Raw genomic sequence first — 19,037 nt, forward strand, 5'->3', positions numbered from 1 at the left:
TCATTCAACTTTCAATCTTTCATCATTCAATCCATCCATAGGCCATTTCATCCGTCCGTTCACACATGCATCCATACTTACATCCATCCTCCCATGCATCCACCATTTGTCTTACCCATCCATCAATAAAACTTTATCTATCAATTGATCCTTTTGCCCATCCATCCACCCATCCATCCATCTATCCTTCCTCTCAGATTTCCATTACCTTTGTCATTCACCAATCCATCCATCCATTAACCCATCCATCCATCCATTCATTCTCTCTGATTTCCATTTCCCCCACCATGCTTTCATTGGGCCATCTACCCAACCTCTCATTCATCCATCCTTTTACCCACTCATCCACCCATCCTTTCACCAACCCATTCATCCATTATTTTACCTATTCATCAATCCATCCATCCATACTTCCTCTTTGATTTCCATGTACTTTGCCATCCACCAATCCATTCATCCATCAACCCATCCATCCATTCATTCTCTCTGATTTTCATTTCCCCTGCCATGCTTTCATTGGGCCATCTACCCAACCTCTCATCCACTCATCCATCCATCCTTTTACCCACTCATCCACCCATCCTTTAACTAACCCATTCATCCATTCTTTTACCTATTCATCCATTCATCCATCCTCCCACTTATCCAGCAATATTTTCACCCACCTATCATTCCACTCACTCATCCATCTTTTTACCTACCCATCCTGTCACTCACTCATCCACCCATTGTTTCACTCACTCATCCATCCATCCTTTCATCCACCCACCTTTCACCCACTAATCCATCCTTTCACTCACTCAAGAATCCACTCATCCATCCCTCTTTCCCTGTTCTATTAACCCATCCTTCTTTTTCCTTTTGTGGGTTCATTTTGAGTTGCCTGCTAAGTTGCAGGTAGAAGAGGTGCATAAAGAACTCCACTAACCCCACCTCTGCTGTAGTTGCTAAAGTGGGAGGTTCACGACGCACCTGGCATATTCACTAATCTTTCATGCAACGCAGGGCAGCAAGCAACGTTGCTTTGGCACATCACGTGATATGGAGAGAGCAGAATAGCTCCATATTCACAAAAATATGCAGCACTTCTGCTGCCTCCTTGCCCCGGCCCAAGGTTTACTGACTAGCGCCAACGAAGGCATCCTTGCACCATAGTGCAAGAGTGCCTGAATTAGGGACAGGATTTATTTTGTTCAGGAAGGAATATCTTCCTGCGCAAAAACAATCCTTGGATGCATACGCATCGCACATAGAAAAAGGAAGTAACAAGGAGAAATAAAGATACTTGTCCTCATTAAGCCTCACTGGGGAAGGTGTAGCATTTTGACACATTCCCAGGTTTTCAAGTTAAGGAAGTCTGGGAATGTGCCAACATCCATGGGTGGATGCAAGGGAAAGCCCATGCTCCACCAGTGGAACGCATCCCTGCTTGAAATGTAACATAATGCAGGGAAGCTGCTGCGTTTAGATAGATTGCTATACAAAACCATGCAAGGCAGTGCAAATCACCCCCCGTGTGACTTTGAAAATATTACTGAAGCTTTTGCGTTGTCCTTGCAACGCCCAATGAAAAGGCTTGATACACCTAGGGCTATGAGTCTGTTCTGTCTCTGATGTTTGCTGTGTATTATACGCACAGCTTACATTGAATCTACCCTTGGGAAACAACATTTACAACGCAACTTTTACAACGCACTACCATTACAACGAAACTTTTACAACGCAACATCCATTACATTGCATGCAATTACAACGCAACCATTACAACGCATGACACAACAACGCATACTACTACAACGCATGTCATTACAACGCATACCATTACAACGCATAACATTACAACGCATAGTACCCTTACACTTTCCAACACTTACCCTACTGTTGCACCCCCTGGAGTTAGAATAGTAATTTTTACCCTTACACTATCCAACACTTACCCTACTGTTGCACCCCCCTGGAGTTAGAATAGTAATTTTTACCCCTACACTATCCAATACTTACCATACATGCAATGTAATGTTATGCGTTGTAATGGTATGCGTTGTAAAGGTAGTATGCGTTGTAATGGAATGCGTTGTAAAGGTAGTTTCTAAAAATTCATTGTAATGGCATGCGTTGTAATGGAATGCGTTGTAATGGATATTGCGTTGTAAAAAATGTGTTGTAAAGGTATGCGTTGTAAAAGTATGCGTTGTAACGTCATACATCCTCTACCCTTGAGGTAGTTAAGAGGGCAGGTTATTTCACAGGGTGTGAAGTGCAGAAGTAGGTGTTGTGTGTGTGTGTCTGCAACAGGACCCCTTTGTGGGGATGTAAAGCAAACAATACCTAAATGCACGAGCTCTAACTGTGCGTAATAGAGACCTTCTGATAGTGAAATAACGAATAGATAGTGAGTAAGTGTGTGTGCGCGTGTATGAGGCGCTGAAGTATACAACTATATTGCTCATGTGAGGGTCGCTTCATGAAGCATTTATGAGCACTTCAAATAATACTCACAATGCCTTGGTGAATCAGCCCCAAATGGTTTGGAGTAGATCTTTCACATTTGTCGTGGTTTAATTTTGATATTAAATTCATTTAGTCACAGAATTACAAACATCAGGAAACCAAAGGCCTTTATTTTGTACAATTAAAAGTGTCTGTACTTGCTCACTCACACATGCGCAGTCCAGGTACATGTAGACAACGTTTCCAAGTGTGTTTCCCCAGACATTGGAGCACTTGGACAAGTAATGATTGCAAACACAAGACAATCGACAAATGCTTTTTTTTCCTTAGATCAAAAAACGAGTGGCGAGGATGGTCACCAAAACCTGGAATCACCAGAACGCCTCTGTCAATATGTGCTAGAATTGTATTCCCTTATGCCAACGGCTTTTCCCACCCACTGACAGGCTGGACGCTGGCAAAATAGATGAGGGACGTTTTTTAAAGTGAAGGGCCACCAGGAAACTACACTCAGCAGCAGCCACCACTCTGGCCTCTGAAGGTGCAGACTACACTCCAACATGGCGGCTCTTCTGGGGTGAGCCTGCCACTCTTGCCCCTGAATAGTGCCTCTGATTTGCTAGCGTCTAGGCAACAGTGTAGACAGAGATCTCAAGGAGACTTTTTCTTGGTCCAGGTTGAGTTGACTAATAATTCAGAATCTATATTTTGGTTTAATGTGCTCCATGAAACGATGGAAAAAGGTGGCGCTATAACACTTATAAATCGCAGACAAGTAGGTCTAAGAGAGTTTCAAGGCCTACCACTTATTCAATAGACACCCCAGTGCATATCACTAAGTCTATACATGGGTAAGTGATTGTCACCCTGTTTATCCTAATGCATATCTGCCTGTAAAAAACGCATATAATATAATCTTATATACAACGGTGCAAATAACACTGTATAGAACAATGTATGTAACTTTGCATGGCCCAATGCATTCACAAGTTGTAAAGCAGAATGTAGGGACCATTGACCAGCCAGCAGTGTATAATACCGTATAGATTACAAGCTAAACTTAGTCCAGGGTACCGGTTTCATGCCAGAACTTCAGGGCATCCACACAAGATAAATGAACTTACATTTAAATATAATTAATTTACATTGTCAGTGGTTATTGGCCTGTACTGAACAACCCTGTCTTAAAAACACACTCTATGCAACGATATCTCGTTTTCCTCCTCTCCTCAGTCAAATCAATTTGAGTTAAAAAAATAAATCGATGAAAATACCGTTTTTTTAAAAAGTGATCCTAGGGCAATATAACTTTCACAGCATAGCCATTTTCACTACTTTGTGCAGTTCGCATCAGGCATAAAACATGAAGATTCTCACAGTAAAGTACACTTGCAATCACTTTTGTACACTAATACACATGCAGACGTAGAAAGAAACAGACACGCCCACTGAGTGCACATGCATGCGCACGCTCACACAATAACTGGTCTTCTGAAAGCCCTTTTAGTTGCAACAAAGTCTACCCTTACTTTCCAACAGTTTTCTGTCCACCATCTTGTCTCGCTCTCAGTTCCACAGATGTGTGCTCACCCCCACCGCTCTCCGTGTTTTGAGGCATGGCACATGCCTATATACTGGCCCTATAGATGAGGGACGTTTTCTGGCTACGCGGGAAACGAACAATTCCCATTTGCAGCATCCTCATGGCTGTATTTAATGCAAGGACTGTTGCACTTGAATTCCACCGTTCTAGAAACAATGCAACCCATCACTTGCGAAACCTCGCTAGGCAGGCTTTTGTTCACATTGATCAATGCACATATGCTAGCCAGAGGTGTCGAGTGGTGGCACTCGCCACTTTCTTTGGAAATACATTACTGGAAGGATGGAGGGACCCTAGGAAGGTGAAATGGAGAACAGGAAAGCCTCATCCCTGTCCCCTCTGAGAAGGCCTGAGCAGGTACTGAACCTCAACTTCCAGTGGCTTCGGCCATGTTTGATCAGGCGTACCGGCAGAAGACTAGAGCATCTTCTGACTTTTAACCATGAAAGTTCTATGACCCTATGAAACTATGGCGTCAAATCTGCTGCCCGCTCTCAGAGCCCTAGGTTGCTACTGAGCTGTAGGGCACCCATTGGACCCAACTGGCTTATGAAGAAAGTGCTTGCACAGATGGCATATTTTCGATTATGCTTGAGCTTCGTCATACTCTCCCCTTCAAGCTATTCGCAGTAGCATAGACAGTTATCGAGCCATTGTTGGAGTTGCAATGTCCTTGGGTTAACATTGACCAATAAAGTTTCCACATAGGCATTAGAAAAAAAGAGCTTAGGTATTGGTCTCCATACTTGGTAACCCAAGTTTAAAGAGGCCGACTAGTTAAAGATGTCACAACAGGTTTTCCAACCCAACCAGAGGTCATCAAACAAAGGGAGATTCTGAAAACGTTATCGTTCATGATGTAAGATGACATGCTTTTAAGTTTTAACTGGATGGCCCTTTAAAGACAGTTTTGTTTTTATAACTTTGAAACTTGCTTGGAAATTGTAGTTTTTTTATTACGTTGCATTATTTTAACTGATGTATTGAGCTGGATATGTATTAAAGATACATCTTTCTCAAGTAACATGACTGATTGACCACTGATCTTAATTGGTGATGGTAACACTCTGTTACAGATGATGTGGTACCAACCTTCAGATCACCTCCCATGATCGAATCCATGACCACAGTCACCTCTAGGTCCATTGACGTACGTCATGTACGGTGTCTTCTTTAACCATCATGGTTCAGGAATGCTGAGTCCTGGATCACTAAGAGGAACATGAAATATCACTGCTAGATGCTTCCTACAAACCACAGACTCTGGAAGAAAAGCCTTTTGCGAAAAAGGCTTGGCTCTCCTCCCCGCTGCCACGATCAGTGTTCTGATTGGCACACTGAGGTACATGCCCTGCAAATGGCCTCAGCCTGGCTCCAGGCGAATGACCTGCTCTGGACCACCATCATCTATTCTATCAGGTTATGATTTCAGCCCCTTTAAAGCCCACAAACTCCAGCTACTGGTCTTTTCCCAAAGGCTCCTCTTTGCCCCATTCCTGAGCTCCAACTTTTCCCCACACTTACTGGTGTAATTCCAGTGCCCTCGCTTTACAGCTACTTCAGTGTTCCCTCACCTCCACCAGAGTCTTCATCTTTTTACAAACCTGCACCACCAATCCCCCAAACTTCTCCTTCATTGATACTGGTGTCTTTCTGTTGTTCACCCTTTGTCTTCCTTCGCACAACAGCGCTCCCTTACATGGATGGTCTCTGTCCTCTGACCCACGGCACTTTCCCCCCAACAACATTTCTCTTGGAACTTCATGCCCCCCTCTTTGTCTCACAACCAAATTACACCTTTCTTTTTAGCCCACTCATACCCTCCTCAACTTCCTCCCAGTCGCTACAGGTGCTTCTCCAGTACGTCCTGGTGACCATCTTGCTCCTCGTGGACAAGGAGTATTCACTGACGTAAAGAGCTGAGCTGAGTGCACACTCCGAGAGCATTCGCTGCTACTGGGGGAAGCATACATGACACCCTGTTATGTTATGTTATGTTATGTTATGCACTTTTATTAGGCGCACAAATGCTCCAGCAAAGGAGCGTCCTGGCGCCGCGACAAGGTAGCAGCACAACACAACGTGACAACACACAGTAAAATAAAACTAGGGGAACAGGAAGGTTTTCACCGCACGGCGAAAAGAAAGCAGGTCCCTGAGGGCGCGGATCGCCGGGGGAAGGGAGTTCCAGAGCACCGCCGCACGGACTTGGAAGGAACGTCCGCCAGCTCTACTGCGCTTAAAGCGAGGAACAACAGCCAGTTCTAAATCAGCAGATCTTAAAGCTCGCGCTGGAGTGTAATGAACCAGAAGTTTGGACAGAATCATGGCCGGAGACCCCTTGAGTATTTTATAGGCGACACAGAGGACCTTGAACTGAATCCGCTGAGCCACCGGGAGCCAGTGCAGCGAGCGCAGGGTACTGGAAGTAGGGCATGATCTAGGTAGTCCTACCACCGATCTCGCAGCGGCATTCTGGATCCGCTGCAGGCGTCCAATTTCTGCCTGGTTCAGGCCAACCAATAGGGAGATCGCATAATCCAGCCTAGAGATGACAGTGGCTTGGATCACAAGTTGCCTGGTGGCGGCATCAAAAAACTTAAGCACAGGACGGAGCCCCCGTAGAATGCCAAAACAACAGGCCGCCGTACGTTTGGTATGGCAGGCAAACGTAAGGGAAGGATCCAACCATACCCCGAGGTTTTTAAGCTCAGAGACTGGGGTAGGTGTAGGACCCAAATCCCCTGGCCACCGTCTCCCTCCCCAAAGTTCCGGTTGTTTGCCAAAAATCATGACCTCGGTCTTACTGGCGTTCAGCTGGAGGCAGTTGGACGTCATCCAGCCAGCGACCGCCCGCAGTCCTTGTTGGAATCTGGGTGCATCCACATCGGCATCCCCGCTGATCGTGACCGCTAGCTGGGTATCATCGGCGTATGACACCATTGTCATACCCCATTGCCGGACAACCTCAGCTAGCGGCCTTACGTATAGATTAAACAACGTAGGACTCAGCGAGGAGCCTTGGGGGACCCCCAGATCCAACAGATGGTATTTGGACTGGTACGGAGGGACGGTCACGCTGAAGGTCCGATTGGCTAAAAAAGACCGGAACCATTGGAGAGCGATGCCGGTGACACCAGCCTCCTCTAAACGACGCAGAAGGATGGGGTGTGATACGGTGTCAAAGGCGGCGCTCAGATCTAATAGCACCAGCGCCGCCATTTGACCCGCATCAAGCACGCAGCGCAAATGCTCCACCATATACAGCAGAGCCGTCTCCGTGCTATGACCTGCCCGAAACCCATTCTGCGTCATATCAAGGATATCGGCTTGGTATAGATGTTCCGAGAGGACCGCGTTAACATACGCCTCAGTCACCTTGGCAGGCCACGGCAGAAGTGAAATTGGCCGATAACTTTCGGGCTTGCTACCATCCAGGCTAGGTTTCTTGAGAATAGGCCGGACCATGGCCTGTTTCCACTTGTGTGGAACTACGCCGGATGTAAGCGACGTATTGATCAGAGAACATAGCGGTGAGATGTCATGCACAGCTAGGTCTTTGAACACAGCCGGACAGAGCGGATCCGCTGGGGACCCCGACCTCACTTGGCAAGCCAATTTGCCAAGGCTTTCAGATGTTAAAAGCGGAAAAGAGTGCAGCTCCTCGGATGTCAAAGGTTTAAAAGGTGTGTCTGCGGGTGAAATAGCCGACGGAAAGGCCCGATAAATAGCATTGACCTTTTCCAAAAAGAAATCCGCCAATATTTCACAGTGCTCGACAGAGCTCTGGTGGATCGCAGTCACCTTTTTAGCGGTAAGGTCTTTCAACACCTTGAAAATGGTTTTAGAGGGGTTAGCACTAGTCCGAAATTGTAAGGCATAGAAGGCAGCGCGGGTTCTGCACACTGCTCGATGATAGAGTTTCACAGTGGCCAGGTACAGGACCTTTTTCTCGTTGTTATAGGTTTTGCGCCATGCCCGCTCTGCACGCCTACAAGTGTTCTTGAGTGCCCGTAACGCGTCGTCGTACCATGGGCTGGAATTCCTGGCCCCCGATTTACACCAGACTATGGGGATAAGGGAATCTAATGCCCTAGTCACCCAGTTGCAGAAGCCATCGTAGCCTTGATCTACAGCCCCAGTTATATCTAATGGGTCGGACGACAAGAGATGGTAAAACTCATCCAACTTCAGTTTGTTCCAGCGCCGTCTGGGAGTTGGACACACCACTGGTTTGGGCTGCATAACAGGTACGGGGCACCGGATCTGTATCAGATAATGATCAGTCCATGCCAACGGTGTAAGGCTAGAAATGCTGGCTTCCGCCAAGTTGGTAAAAAACGGGTCGAGGATATGGCCCCCTATATGGGTAGGTTGTGCGACCATCTGAGCCAGCTGGAGCGCTTCAAGATCTGCCATGAAGCTAGACACCGACGGGCTAGATAGGTTGTCGAAATGCAGATTCAAATCCCCAATAATGGAGAAGTTGGAACACCCTACAGCCAGCTTGCTGATGGCATCTGGTAGTGCAGCTCTAAAGGTCACTTCACTCCCTGGGGGTCGATAGATCAGTAGCCCCGACAGAGTAAAATTAGGCGTGATAGCCACCTTAAACATTGCACTTTCACAGCCAGAGATACTCTGTCCCTGCCACGTACACGAGTAACAGGACTTGACCGCAAGGGCTATCCCTCCACCTCTAGAGACTCGGTTAAGAGTGAATACCGAGTATTCAGGCGGGAAGGCCAGGTTGACAACGGCCGTATCAGCATCCTGCAGCCAAGTCTCTGTCAGACAGAATAAATCTGGCGGATCGTGGCATAGCAGGTCGGAAATATCCAGCTGATGCTTTACCAGCGACCTGACGTTCAAATTCCAGATGCTGATAGAAGGAAATGAACTGACAGCCACAGTGACAGTGACGCGCTCCTTGGAACCCCTTCCAAGGGGAGCGGGAAGAGTAAACCGCCCACAACCACAAGAGAGTGGGCCACATGAGGGGTCCACCCGCGTTGTCCCACAGGTCCCAAGTGACTGACCAATGGCAACGAGTCTGTCCCTAGCATAGCACAGCATTATGGCCAAGAGAAAAGCCACAGAAAGGGTCAAAGTCCTGCCCCGTCCTGTCGCGGACGGGCGCAGACGGGCAGGACTCTGGCACGACTCCGGCTAAGCGAAGGCGCCACCGCTGCGCGTTACCGCTGCGCTGGGCGGGGAGCTTTAAGTACCTGTCCCTCCGTAGCTCCTGCGCACTAGAGCGCTCGCCGGAAATAGTCCCTGACCACTCCACCACCACACCACTCCAAGATAAATACCCGCATGGCCAAACACTAGAACACACCCCAGCCAGAGACACAGTTAACAACTACTCATGATGCACAAGGACCGGATGGTATAATGACACAATGGCTGGAGTCCGAACCTTGACCAATTCTTCACGTCACTCTTCACCACCACATGCTTTTTTTAATGTATCGCCCCCGATTTTTATGGCTTTATTGGTTTGAAAAAATACACAGAGGGGGGCGGACAGACTCGAATCCGTGGCTGAGAGTAAAAATGTGAGGTGCACAGAAAAAAAGCAGACGGAACCTTACTGGAGCTTCCAGAACATTCTGGGGCAGATTTACAAGAAACTGACGCATTTGTAGAGATTAGTCCGTTTCCCTGCGCCAGCCAGCGAAACTTGCGCCACCATGGATGCACCTTATATAGAATACGGGGCACCATGGCTCATGGATTGGCGCAAAAGTCACGCATTGCTGGAGTTGTGTTGCAAGCATGACGCATCTCCAGCAATGCATTTTGAGGCCTATTCTCACTACACTGTGTCACTCCTTACGCCTGCTTCAAGCAGATGTAAGGTTTTGATGCAGTGGCGTCCTAGAAGTGGTGCAGTGAAATTTTGTAGATTTCACTGCGTCACTTTTACGAGGCTTTCCTGGGTGGGAATGCTCACCCTGCATACATTATACCAGATGAAGATATAATGTGATGCAGGGCTGTACAACGTGACACATCTCCCTAGATGCGTCACGTTGAAAATTGGCCGCATTTTTTATGTTGCCGCTGGGTCACAAAAGTGATGCAACGGCAGCGCAAAAGTGTTGCAAGGGGCTTTTCAATCAGCCCCCTCTGTAGGGAAAAATCAGCAAAGAACCAAGAGCATGGCTTGGAGATGAGAGACGCGACAGGGCTAGACGATTCTGTAACACGCACTAGCTAAAAAGAGAGCACAGCGATCATGATGCCAAAAAGCTGTTGCTTGTGAGTAAAAGAAGAGCATTTTGACAAGGATAGGATTTGGAGCATGTTATAAATGCAGCACCATTTTTTCTGTTTCTTACTTGTGCTTAAAATAAGATTTGCATTGCAACCGCATTTATACAATGCTTCATAGAAGGTTCCAAAGTGCTTTATCAACACAAACCACAGCAGATTAATTGAAGCACAGACAGGCCCTTGATTTAACGTTTATACAGTCAGGTAGATTTAAGAGGAAACGAAAACAATGTGTGTGCTCTTCGTGGTTTTTAATACCTTTCATCTGAAACCAATGGCAAATATTCATTCATGAAATGACATAATTAAAATCAACCGCAGGACTGAGCTTTTGGAAGCAACAAAAATGGCATAAAGTCGATAGACTCCAATTTTTCCAACAAAGAGATCATCTTGGTGCCACAAAGTGCTTCTGTGTTCACAGAAGTTGCTTTTGTGCCGCCATAGAAACACTGGACACAGCAGGAAACTACATGTAACAGGAAAGGCCTGGTGATTTCACCTTCTAGTCAAGATGTCAACGATCACAGTGTTTCATTCTGAAGGTTCTGTCTACAGATTCAGTCACCTGGAATGTGATTTGGGCATTTGACTTAAACTATAGTAAGAAAGCCAGTGCTACTACAAGTGAAGGCTAGCACGGCTTCCATATTATTCATGGGCAGCCAATCAAATTCAGCTTAATCATCCCTGCTCTGATAGTGTGCATGCTTGTGCGCTTTCGTGTGCCTTTCTCTATGTATTAGTGTGCCTGGATGTGTACGTAAGTTGCCTGTATGTATGGGAACAGGTGCATGTACTTGTATATCGGCCAATGCGTGTTAACTGACCATGGCCGGACAGGGAACAGCAACCAGCCCTGGCAATGTGCTTGACCGGCCTCAGGAGCGGCGGTGGGGGTGCTAGTGAGAAGCACCACTCCTGCTTTTGTTACAGGGGGCCGTGGGCCACGGGTCCAAAACCAGCCCCCACCCTTCCGGCCCACCGGGAAAACGCCCGGTGCCCGCGATGGCCAGTCCGGCCTGTAACTGACTAGCATTTGCAAATCGCATAAAATTTCTTTGCTGGGCTCTATATATCCTCACAAGGGCCTTTGTGCTTGTGTTCAAGTGAGTGGTTGTGTGCGCAGTATAAGCACACACCACTGGCAGTGATATAACCAGTTGTGCTCCGTCACATAGCCTGGAAAAGACAGACATTTCCCTTCACACTAACACAAGCAACTTTAGCTCACATGCATAGTGGTAGAAAATATTGCAAACCAATACCTGAGATTTCTTTCATCGGCCACCCCCTCTGTGTATCTTATGGCAGCATGGGGCAACCAAAACTAGATATTGGATGGCACAAGGCTCCCAGCCACAGAGAAACAACATTACTTTGGTTCAATAAGAAACAAGAGCACACAGAACCTGAACAGAGTGCAACAAAAAACGCAGACGAATGATCACCAAATGTTTTGGCCTTCAAAACAACAGGAGAGTGAACAAAACGTTTGCAAACATATATTCCACCCCTCAACCCTTAGAAAAATCTATACATAATTAGTGAATACAATGGCACAGATGGAGGGGGTGGATTTGTAAGCAAGCAACTTTGCTGTTCCAATGTGGCTCAAGATGCCGCAGGACATGGGACTGGTGAACATCATTCAGTGTACGAAAACTCTGGTAGGGCCTTGTGCGGTCATTATATTTACATGAAGGACCGCTCTAGGAACTTCCGCAACAACTCATAATATAAACACCTTTTTTTGAAGTATACAGCAAGCATGCAATCAGCTTTACAGTCATCGGCATGTACAATAGAGACTATTCTGGCAGATACTACAAGTCCTCCTGTTTAACTCATGTGGTTTTTGGTCCCTGGACCAGCATGTTGGACAGAACAGCATCCTTTTTTTTCTTACAAAATCTTATTCTTGTTTGGTTTGCCAGTTAGGCGCAGAATCGGAATGTGTAGAGAATAAAACAAGTGGACTGCTTCCGGTTTCTTTCTGTCAGTCCCCCGGGAAGCCATCTTGAAAAATAGTCTTTCCTCCTCGCCAGTCGCTTGACACTTTCATGGCTGGCCAAGTGCCGGCATTTTGTTGGATATTTTTGATGACGTCATCTGCCCCGATTCATGTCTATCAGTTCAATATCAGTTCACCAGGCAGTACCTCATGGACGTTTCCATCTCTATTGCGACTGGTCTTGGGTAAGGGTGGTCAACAGAACCATAAGAAAGTTGAAGTGGCACCAGCTTCAGAAATATCAATGGGCAGTGGAGCAGCCTTTACTTTCCGTCAACTTCCGGTTTAAAAAAAAAACTCGTACAAACAAATGCTGATTTGAAGTTATGCAGATAAACCATCATCAACTTGCCAAAGCCCTTGGAATGATTGTGGCAATGTGCAGGCCCTGGATAGATGGCAGCTCTGTTGCTCTGACTCACAGATTCAATGGCACAACAAGAAGCACTTGGTCACTGGGCCACTTTCCAATGCACACTGGTATCCAGCCTGGCAGTCTTTTAGACAATCACCATCTGGAGTTGGCAGGGGTGCAAAAGGCGGTTACATTTCCAGAACTTTGGTCCTGTGTCAAGGCCTTACAAGAAAGGCCATGGGAGGAATGTTTGAAGTTTAAAAAATGTTTAAGTTGTGAACAGATGTGGCCCATGGGAGGTTGGTGTATAGATGGCATTGGTAACATGCCGCTACATGCAACTGTGTTTAACCACAAGCTAGTAATGCAAATACTATATGATTTTGAAGAGTGAGTTTCCTGGGCCCATGAATCTTCTGTCCTCTATGCCATGAGTTTTGACTTCAGAATCGAAACATAGGCAGAAGATGTGGGAGTGTCAGTGTTCACAAAGTAATATAAAGCATTGCCAACATCCACATTACACGTGGCTCTGCTGGGCACAGAAAGATGTGTTTCAATGTTATTCACCTATTTCATATGTTTTGCTCGGTTGTATGACATAACCACGCTCTCCTTTCCCACCCGTTCTTTAACAATGCGGGCGGAACAACAAATGTGTCTGAAGCACGCATTCCATTTACAACGCAAGTCGTTACAATGACTTGCCTTAGAGGGGCGCTGGACCGTGGAATAGTATAATTTACTACTCCAACTCCAGTCCCAGCAACAGTAGGGAAAGCTTTGGGCTTTAAAGTCCAACAACGCTTTATTTAACGCATGTCGTTGTAATGACTTGCATTGTAAATGGAATGCATGGTTCAGATGCATTAGTTGTTTCTCCCGCATTGCAAAGGCAACGCATTGTTCAGCGGTTGTGGTATTTGCTGTTTCCCATTTTGCTGTACTTGTGGTTTATCAGTGTGCTGTCGTTGACATGACCTCAGAGCAACAATGATGCTTACAAGATAGACATTTGTATTACTGGGTTAATGGTTTCTGACCGTTCGAGCTTCCTTGGCGTCAAAGCACTCAACTTCACCGCAGTAAAGAAACCTCTGAAGGGTAAGACAAGTGTGTGCTTGTTGGATATTATTGAGAACTGCCTTGCCTTGTCTAACACAGTCTCCATAAATATAATATTGTCTTAGAACTGTGTAGTTTTCAGCTGTCTCTGTTGATTTTGATTCAAATAATGGATGCATTCATTTGTGGTAGTGTAATAGACATGGACACGCAGAATGTGTATGCTTTGGTTCTGGGATGGAGTCTATGAAGGACCATAAATGTCCCTTTCAAAGACCACAGCACTACAGTCTCCTACTTAGACAGACTTGGCTGGTGCATACCGCGTCATAGGCATTTCAGTCGTTTTGTTTGAGGTCACAGTATCAGGCAGTCAGAAGCATTGGTTAGTTGGGACATCTGTACAGGGATGCAAGGTACGGGAAGTGAAAGACGAAAGGCTACCTACAGATTAGGTGGGGCAACAGTAATACCTTTGTGTATGGTCTTGTCTTCTGAGTGCTGGGACCTTCATCAAATAGCACATTTGTCTTTATGAAAGAGAAAATAAGTGTTTACTTTTGGCATTGGAACTAGTAAATACTAATAGAGTCACCCGTGGAGAACAGAGACCGGTCCAGTAGGATTTTATTGGTTAAAGTAATTTCCAATCTCACCTTTAGTTATGAGAAAGCAGCATAAGGTAAGGAATTGTAGCCTTGCTAATGTGCAGTTTCTCAGGAGAAGCTAGTGGAGGCCCCCATTGGAGAGACAAACAGAAACAAGTTCACTCAGTGTCCACCGGTCAACATAGGGAAGGGTGATTATTCTCGAGGAGGCCTGCTAAGCCACAGGGAATGGTCAGCTCATGCCTGCCACCACATGTGACCTGACAGCCCCACATCACAGCTTCACGGAAAGAGGCACACAGAACAAAATCTATCTAAGATGGATGTCTGGGGTGAAACTGCCCCTACAGAGAGAGAGTAGCAGGGAGACCCCAATTCTTACACCCACCAGACGTGGTGTATGTTGTTGCTAAGTGGGAGCAGAGGTGGTGGAATCAACTTCCGAAAAGAGTTTCCATAAGATATTTGGCCCTTTGACACAAATTAAAAGGCACACTCAGAACCTACATAGCAAGATGAGACTAATAATTTGGGGCTAGCAAGTTTATCTATGAAGGAGATTCAAGTAAAGTGCATTGGTTAACCAAGGCTGGTAGGGAGAAAGGTTACACTTTATTGTCATTGGGGCCAATTCACAGAACTAATCTGAGATAAAATTCTAAACATACTACTTTTGGTATTCACAGAAGGCATTTAGTAGTAGTAAAGTTAGGACTCCTAACTTTACTACTACTAAACTGAGACAAAATCCTAACTTTACTACTTTTGGTATTCACAAAAGGCATTTAGTAGTAGTAAAGTTAGGATTCCTAACTTTACTACTACTAAATGTCTTCTGTGAATACCAAAAGTAGTAAGATTAGGATATTATCTCAGATTAGTTCTGTGAATCTGCTCCTATGTGTTAAGCTCAGCAAAAATGTGGATGGGAGTAGCTCCACTGAAGTGTAAGGTGGTTAGCAAGCCTGACAATGAATCAGCCTACACCTGTGTTTATGGGGTTAGTAAGAATACCCATGATTAACAAGCTTGTCAGTGAGTAAGACTCCAATGCAGTGCATTGGTTAGTAAGACTATTAGAGAGTGAGAATGCAGTTTAGTGTATAGGTTAGCACGGTTGTCACTGAGCGACACAGCATTTCAGTCTGAAGTGGTACCAAGACGTTTAGTGAGAGAGAATCCAGTTTTGTCTAAGAGTTAATAAGGTTGTCACTAAGAGCACACTTCGACTCTACTACAGATGATTCTGTTAGGAAGGGGCTAAGCAAGCAAAGTCCACTGCAGTCATCTGGTCCACAGTGACTGCAGTGAGTACTACTCTTTTTAAGTCTACTGGGATTGTAAAGGCTGTCAGTGAGTAAAGATGCCACCCAACTTCTACTTCTACTTCTCCTTATCAAGGATCCCTCAGGAAGTGTGGATTTTCCAGTGACCCTGGTAATTTAATCACTTTTGTTCTCTTAATGTGATTTTTTTGTTCCCAAATAAAAGCTTTTGGGTTTTGATTAAAAATTACTGCCAAACAGGGTAGCTCCTAACTGGGCACTGTTAACTTATTCTTGGTGAGTGAAGATGACAATTTAGGAAAAGCAGCGTTTGGTGTCAGAAGTGGGATTACTCATCATGAGATGCTCAGCTAAAGCCCTGTAAGGTATCGTTGAGCCTTGTTGAGCCTTGTCGAGAGATTGTATTGTAAGGTATCGTTGAGCCTTGTCGAGAGATTGTATTGTAAGGTATCGTTGAGCCTTGTAGAGAGATTGTTTTGTTGAGCCGTGTAGAAAGATTGTTTTGTTGAGCCGTGTAGAGAGAGTTTTCAGAAAGTTTAAATGCATGTATGCATGTGCGCGTGCTTAAGTGGTGGGGGAATGCCATATGGATTTTGTATGCAGTAAAAGAAATAAGAAAGTACAGCTGACTCTGTCTTGTTTCTGAAAGAGATGTGCTGGCAGTGTTCAAGAAACAAAAAAATATTCGGCCCTTGTAAAAAAGCAGTCCAGGCTGGGGACAGACTTACACCATTTCTAGGTTGTGAGAACAGATTTGTGTCTTTTCATTTACTAGGAGATAAAAATTTAGAAACAGGCACCGGATATAACAGTGAAGCGTGTCCTTCAAAGTATTCTCCACAGTTGCAGAGGTGGTAGACGGAGACTTTTGGAGTCCTCAGTCAAAGAAACAGCAACTTAAAAAAAGGTAGATCATGGGTTTTTGTCAAAGTCTGAGGGATTCCATAGATTGGGTATGGCTTCCCTGTGTGTTGTGGGAGAACAAACAGGTGGGTCTGACACCATGCCATCATTACTTTTTGAACATGTCCTGCAGAGGTCCTGGCAGGTACTTGAGCACGGTGTCCAGGATGCTTTCCTCCTCTTCATCGTCCTCGTCGCCGCAGCCTGCTGGGATAGCTTTCTTGGGGCGTGTGAGACTGCCTTCGCATGCCTGCTCCATGGCAGCCTTCTCCTCCGCCTCCTTTTCCTCCTTCTTCTTCAGACCGTACTGCAGCAAGGATGAGAGCAAAACAAAGTGAGGACAGTGGAATGTTACATGTGGTGAATAAAGCACTCTAGCCATTAACTCAAACTAAACTGAAAGTGTCAAGACCTATCTAGGCAATATCAAGGGAAGTGTATGGGAGAAAGCAATGCCTGCAACTTACCACTGCAAGGGGCTAATGACACACCCAGCCTAGGACTATACTGATCAAACCAATAATTGGACCTAAACTGATTGGAAATAACCAAACACTTAACTTGCAACTGCCTGGAGGGCGCAATGCATTCAAACCAATACTTCATTTGCAAAATAATAAGTGCTGGGGCCCAAGGTTTTGCACGAAGGCCCGCAAATGGTACTTTCGAAGGTTGGGGTACCAAATACCAAGGTTGTTCAGTCATGATTGCACCTCATGCCTCTTCCACCCATGACCAGCTACTCACTCCTTCTCTACCTCACCTTTCCTGGTTCTTTTTCATCCCTGCTTTCTTTCTTTTACACTTTTTTACAGTATTTTCTTCCATCTTCTTTGCCCCTTTTGTGCTTTTTCTCTCCACTGCTTTTGGTTCAAAGTCTGATGAGGAATAATAAGTGTGAGCCACCAAAAATGAGTGTTGGATGGCCCCACCTGAATCTACTGGCTCAAATTAAGCACTGACCGAAACGACATGTGCACGGAGCCATCCAAGAATTCAACATAGAATTGGATGTCCCTTGCTCACTTTGCCACTGGATTCAAGCAAGCCTGGCTGAAGACGGCTGTAATGCCAGAAACCGGTCCTAGGAAGCTTGAATCCGGTCCAGGGAAGGCATGGCTTGGCAGTTCGGGCTGGACTGTTCCCATGAGGCACAGGGTCAGACTGATTTGCATATGGCCATGTCTGAACTGGGGTGGCAGAGTGGGCTAAAGAACGGTGATGGATTAAACCCAGATCTGTTGACTGGGTGTGAGTGTTTGATTAGTTCAGATGCTCCGCCCATCACCACCCCCTTTTATACTCCCATCCTAGACAACATATAGCGCGATCTACACTCAACACTCAACACTAGCTGCATGCAGCTAGCCATGTACCCAACCAAGAACTTCATGGAACAAATTAGTAACTCCTTGGAATGATTCCTTAACTCAATCCAGAATTACATATAGGAACCAATAACACGGTCTAGAACTGAACAGAACTACTGCATACTCAGAATGGAATTGAATAATACTAGTCAGGAATTGAAAATAGAATTGCATTGAGTCATCCAACCTCGAACTGGACAAAACAAATACCATATTCAATCTGAAATCACATTTAAATAGCCTTGAACTCACGGCAGAACCACATGGAGTCAACCGATAACTCCCTCCCCAGCAGTATAGAGTAACCCACACACTGAGCATAGAACTCTATGATACTAGCTTTGGAATGACTGAAATTACAGTGCATTGTGGGACTCTGAGGGAGCTTCACTCCTTTAAAGTGGCAGAGTCCGATTCCTATCCCTAGCTTTATCGGCCTTTGTATTTCCTATACATTCTCATCATCATAATCATTATAGCTTTATTTCGGCTAATATAGCCATAAAAGTACATACAAGAAAATACAATTTTAACAACCCAATATAAAATCAGCAAATCAATCCAACGAGAAATGCAGAGATATACAAAACACTAGGGATATGCGGTTATTTCCTTTTGATGACATTACATTTCCTATACATTCTATCAAAACCATTTAAAATGCATGCAGTGGAGCTTTGCTTTAGAATATAAGTTTCATAAAGTTTCATATCAATTTCATGGTAATTAAAAACAGTAAAGCTAATTGATATGAAAGCACTGAAAAGAGAAATCGCTGGCGGGTAAAAATGTTCGTGATTTCACAGATAGGCAAATACATTTAGTGATGTAAATTAATGGGGAGTCCATGCTTGAGAAAGTTACTAATGCAGGAAATACTTCCGCAAATATAGGTTTCAGAAGCCATCAAGACCCGAGCGTTTGATGCAGAATCCATTTCACTGGAACTTGCATTTGGGACGTCAGCTGCAGCCACTCTGCATATTAAGAAAGGGAGGACTTATGGATGTTTCCCTTGTACCATTGGGACAGACATAGACTAGAAAATAAGGGCTATAGAGTTACTGCTTAGTATCCTGTCATTTCACCAGATGACTCCA

At 45.2% G+C, this 19,037-nt stretch overlaps 1 protein-coding gene across 1 annotated transcript in view; it reads right to left on the minus strand.

Annotated features, from left to right (window-relative positions):
• Positions 1–10,570: 10,570 nt before the first annotated feature.
• CPLX2 (complexin 2) overlaps positions 10,571–19,037 on the minus strand; it is a 212,181-nt gene continuing 203,714 nt past the window's right edge. Inside the window, exons 5-7 of the mRNA XM_078652827.1 lie at positions 16,150–16,874; positions 15,139–16,087; positions 10,571–15,045 (exon numbers count right to left, since the gene is read on the minus strand). Of these exons, the coding sequence (XP_078508953.1) occupies positions 16,677–16,874 (198 nt within the window). The 3' untranslated portion in view covers positions 10,571–15,045; positions 15,139–16,087; positions 16,150–16,676. The remainder of the gene's footprint in view (positions 15,046–15,138; positions 16,088–16,149; positions 16,875–19,037) is intronic.

This window comes from Lissotriton helveticus, chromosome 7 (assembly GCF_964261635.1).
Source record: "Lissotriton helveticus chromosome 7, aLisHel1.1, whole genome shotgun sequence".
Taxonomy (NCBI): domain Eukaryota; kingdom Metazoa; phylum Chordata; class Amphibia; order Caudata; family Salamandridae; genus Lissotriton; species Lissotriton helveticus.